General features: G+C 39.2%; 1 protein-coding gene across 1 annotated transcript; it reads right to left on the bottom strand.

Moving 5' to 3' along the window:
- Positions 1-2,144: 2,144 nt before the first annotated feature.
- LOC120735570 (gamma-glutamylaminecyclotransferase C-like) lies at positions 2,145-3,944 on the bottom strand. The gene has a single exon (XM_040035032.1). The coding sequence runs from the start codon at positions 3,301-3,303 to the stop codon at positions 2,995-2,997; it is 309 nt and encodes a 102-aa protein (XP_039890966.1). The 5' UTR covers positions 3,304-3,944; the 3' UTR covers positions 2,145-2,994.
- Positions 3,945-4,228: the final 284 nt, after the last annotated feature.

Raw genomic sequence — 4,228 nt, 5'->3', positions numbered from 1 at the left:
ATACTCACATATCTATATTATTGCTAATATATATTGTAATATATCTATATCACTAAAGCACTTCTGGATGGATGCAAACTGCATTTCGTTGCCCTGTACCTGTGCATGTGCAATGACAATAAAGTTGAATTCTATTCTATTCTATTCTAATATTCATTCATTCATGTTCATATAATTTAAATAGTTAAAGTTAGTTGGTTTGAAACAACACAGGAAGTAAATATCATGGAGACACAAAGCACACGTGGATAAAGCAGTTGCAGTAAAAGTAAAGGAAGCACAGGAGTCACAAATGTGGACATCAAGAGCTGTGAGAGAGTGAAACAACAGGAACCAAAACTCAACAAATATACAGCAGATTTGTTAGTATCATGACAAAGAATTATTTTTTCTCCCTACAGATTACACCAATTTTTTCATCTGCCTCAACAGAGTGTGTTTCTTGTAGCAATATACAGTTAGCATTTACATTTTTACAAAACAAAAATATTTTATTTTAAGAATATCTCTCAAGCCCCTACTATTTAAAGACACACAGTTAAAATTAGAAGTGAAAAATGACATAAAAAGGAAAATAAACGAGAGACTGGAACACTAAATCCTTTAAATTGAATTCACAAAATGCAAAAGAGCTCTAAAAAATATAATATATATAGTCGTTATGTATAATCATTATAATACCGTACCAAATAGGTAATATGAACCTGCCTACTTAAACTTAACCGGCGTGCTCTCTGTAGTAAATGTTCTTCCCTTCAGCTCTGGCTTGCTCTATTTTGGCCAAACTGCAGCTCTTGCCTCCTGGTCTAGTTTGCAGAAATCTTGCTTGAAGTAGATGCCCAGCTCCTTGCACACCTGGGAATCCTTGGTCAGCTGCCAGAAAGCATCTCGATGGTGTCTCACGGAGAACTGAACTATTATTTGTAAAGGTCAACCCGCTTCAACCCGCTTCTTTTTTCCCTAGGCGATGGACGGTGTCCACAGCGTTGTCCAGTGAAGAAGCCCAATGTGGTGCGATCTTGGCTAAGATGTCGATGACCTCCTTGCAAGAATCCTTGTCGTTTGTTTCTTTCCATCCCTGAATTTTCAAGTTCCAGTGGCACATGTACCATTCTAGTTCCCACACTCTCTCCTTCAGCTCCATGTTTTCTTTGTTGAGAGGAGGCATGCCTTTTTTCCAAAACAAACAGTTTAGCTTTACACTCTTTTATAACAGCTGCGTTCATTTCAGCTAGCTTGGCAATATTAGCCACCATTATCATGTTGTTACTTAGCTGCACACTGAGGTGATCAATCTTGTTTGTTAGCTTGTTAATGGCTTCTACTATGGAGTTGTTGGTCTCCACACTTTGGGACACAATTCCCTTACAACGGTGCTTTGGTGGATGTAGATGGAGTTTTTCTTTTGGCTGACGACGTTGAAATCACCATCGAGTATTCGTGGTCAGTGGCTGCGGAGCTTTTGGAGGCTACCACTTGTTTGGCTGAAGCTTCTGCTTTTTCCCGCGTCAACTTCTTGTCTTTTAAACGGCAGATTGGGTTCGCTCAAAAAGGCTTTAGGTGATGTACTTAGTCTTCAAAAATTATAGGCAAAAACAGCAACCTATTTGGTGGTCAAAAGAAGAGGTCTAAACAGGTCTAATGGGATTAGATCTTTTCTTCCCACCTCTGACTTTGAAGTCCAGCTGCCTGCTTGTGTCCCACTTACTTACCACTGTTTTGTCTTCTTCTTTGTGATCAAAGAACCATTGCCCTTGTGTCTTTTCTTTCTGCTCATCTCTGTGTTTTTGTCTTTCTTCATCGGCCTCAGTCCTTATCTCTATTTCTGCATCTGTGTGCACTAACATTGGTAGAGACTATCAGTAGTGCAACCAGTGAGTTGATGAGGCCCCTCAGCAGACTTCAGGGGCCACATCTCTTGCTTTGCTGGTTTGCTGGTACAAAAACACAACCTGTCTTTTAGCGACACCTGCTGGATTAGAGAGGTTGTATCATGAATATGTGACTCTTGTAATAAAGAAGGTAAATACATATGTCTAAATCCCTGTAAGTAGTTTGCAGGATATTTATTCTGCTTATGACAACGCAGAGTAAAAGCTTATCCCCTGGATGGAACAAACACAGCACAGATCAAACAAAAGAAATCAGGAATTAATTTTTATTTCAGAGGTAATCAAAGACAAGTGGAATGTAACGATTAAACACACCAGAGTTCATATCCGTGTGATATAAATGCTCTAAGACAGGGGTGTCAAACTCATTTTACATCATGGGCCACATACAATCAGCTTTGATTTAAATGGTCCAGTAAAACTCGCCTTTCTGTCAGTGTAAACTTGTTTAATTGCATATTTAAAGTACAAGTCCATTTTTTATTGTAGTAAACAAAAAGAATTAAAAGGAATCTGAGATCTTTCTCAGTGTGAAAAGCTGTAAAAGTTTCCAAAGCCACCCAGTCGGCTAAATTTGAAGCCTTTGCTGGGCTGAATCTGGTTCCTGGGCCTCATGGTTGACACGCCTGCTCTAAGCCTTTCTTAACCTATGCCATTAAATAAAAGTCTTATTTAATGGCATTGAGACCACACAAGGAAACTCTTTGGTGAGGTCATAAATCAAGTAAGCAGCTGGGTCATTTCCTCACAGACTTCTATGCAATCACATTTTTGGAAGGACAGGCTGGCCATACAATGCAGATTCAAGGCACTTGTGCATTAGCTTGACCTGGAAGCTACATGCAGGTTTTTTTTGTTTGTTTGTTTTTGTTTTTTACATACAATATATATGTAAAATTCTATTAGCTCACGATATTTGCCAGCAAGTAGTCAGCACTACACAATTACACATTGTTAACAGGTTTTTTTTTTTTATAAAAAAGGGTTAGGGTTAGGGTCTGACATTACAGCTTCATTTTTTTGACAAAGGTTTACAGGGCATTGTTTTAGGTGCACAGCAATAAGATAAATTACAAAAATAAAAGCAACTTTGTCAGTTGCATCAGCAGGGTGAGATCAGTTGTACCAGCTGGACCATCATCCGCTGGTACAACGTTGGGACGCTTTTAAAAGTGTCCAGGAATTTCAGCATCTGGTCATCCACTTTGTAGATCTCCCCGTGCACTCGGTGACCCTGGCCAGGGATGTTGAGCAGGAAAGGGATGTTGTTCTTGGTAGTGATCACTAACGGGTATTTCTGGGAGGTGAACGCCAAGCCAAGGTACTCGGCCTTTCCATTGTTGTTGTCGAACATGCGGTAGTTGTTGGGCTGCCCCTTCTTCAGGATGCCGTACACAAAGACCCGAGTCATGAGGACAGAGGACCAAAGACACACCTGTGGTGTAAAGAGGGAGAAACACCTCTGGGAGCAGCAAGTATTACTGGCAAATATATTTATCCAATTTTAACTGTTACTCTGTATTATATCAGTCACTTGTCCAGAGGTGGAAATTTGATCTAATTTCAAATGATCAGACCTTCAAAATAAAAGAAAATGAAAGTCAAATCTATGTAACACTTTATTTTAGTAATCTGCTCTCCTTTACACGCATTAATTAGGAAAACAATCAGCAGATTACCATTACATGCACAGATTAAACATTACTATAATAAAATATGTCCTACAACACCTGCACACCTCTCCAGAAGAAAGGTGTGGAGGCTCTCAAACATCAGCACCCCCAACTGCGTCACTGATCTATGCTCTTGTGACACCTCCGCACTCCCCTCTACCACCCACCAGCCCCTGCACTCCACACCACACTCGAGCTGTTACAAAATACCGTTACCGGAAGTGCTGTTTTAAAACACATGCTGAGAAGTGACATGTTTTTCTGCTTGGCTCTCAACTAAACTATCGTAAAGAAGCGCAAACCAACCTTGAATGAGCAGTAAGTAGATATTCCTTTCTAAAAAATTCGCCACCGTGACAGTTTAAGGAAGTGCGAAGGATGCCGCATACAGGGAAGCAATTTAAAGAATGGCGGAAACAATAGAGGGCGTTAAAGTGCCAAAGAAAAAAGGGCCTCGTGGGAAAGGAGGCAGAGAAAAGGCTTTTATACTATACTGAAATCCAAATGAAACAAATAAACCATTATACATTTAACAAGATGTATCATTAATTATCTTGGATTAAGTATCATTTATTATCTTAAGTGGAAGATAATTGATGGATGGATTTTATTTAAATACATATTTTATTATTTCACATTTAGTTTATTATTTTCATTGTTCTT

The sequence above is a fragment of the Simochromis diagramma genome, unplaced genomic scaffold (assembly GCF_900408965.1).
Source record: "Simochromis diagramma unplaced genomic scaffold, fSimDia1.1 OVJJ01000411.1, whole genome shotgun sequence".
Classification (NCBI taxonomy): domain Eukaryota; kingdom Metazoa; phylum Chordata; class Actinopteri; order Cichliformes; family Cichlidae; genus Simochromis; species Simochromis diagramma.
Note: the sequence above shows the minus strand (reverse complement) of the source record. Positions and strands in the feature narration are given on the sequence as shown.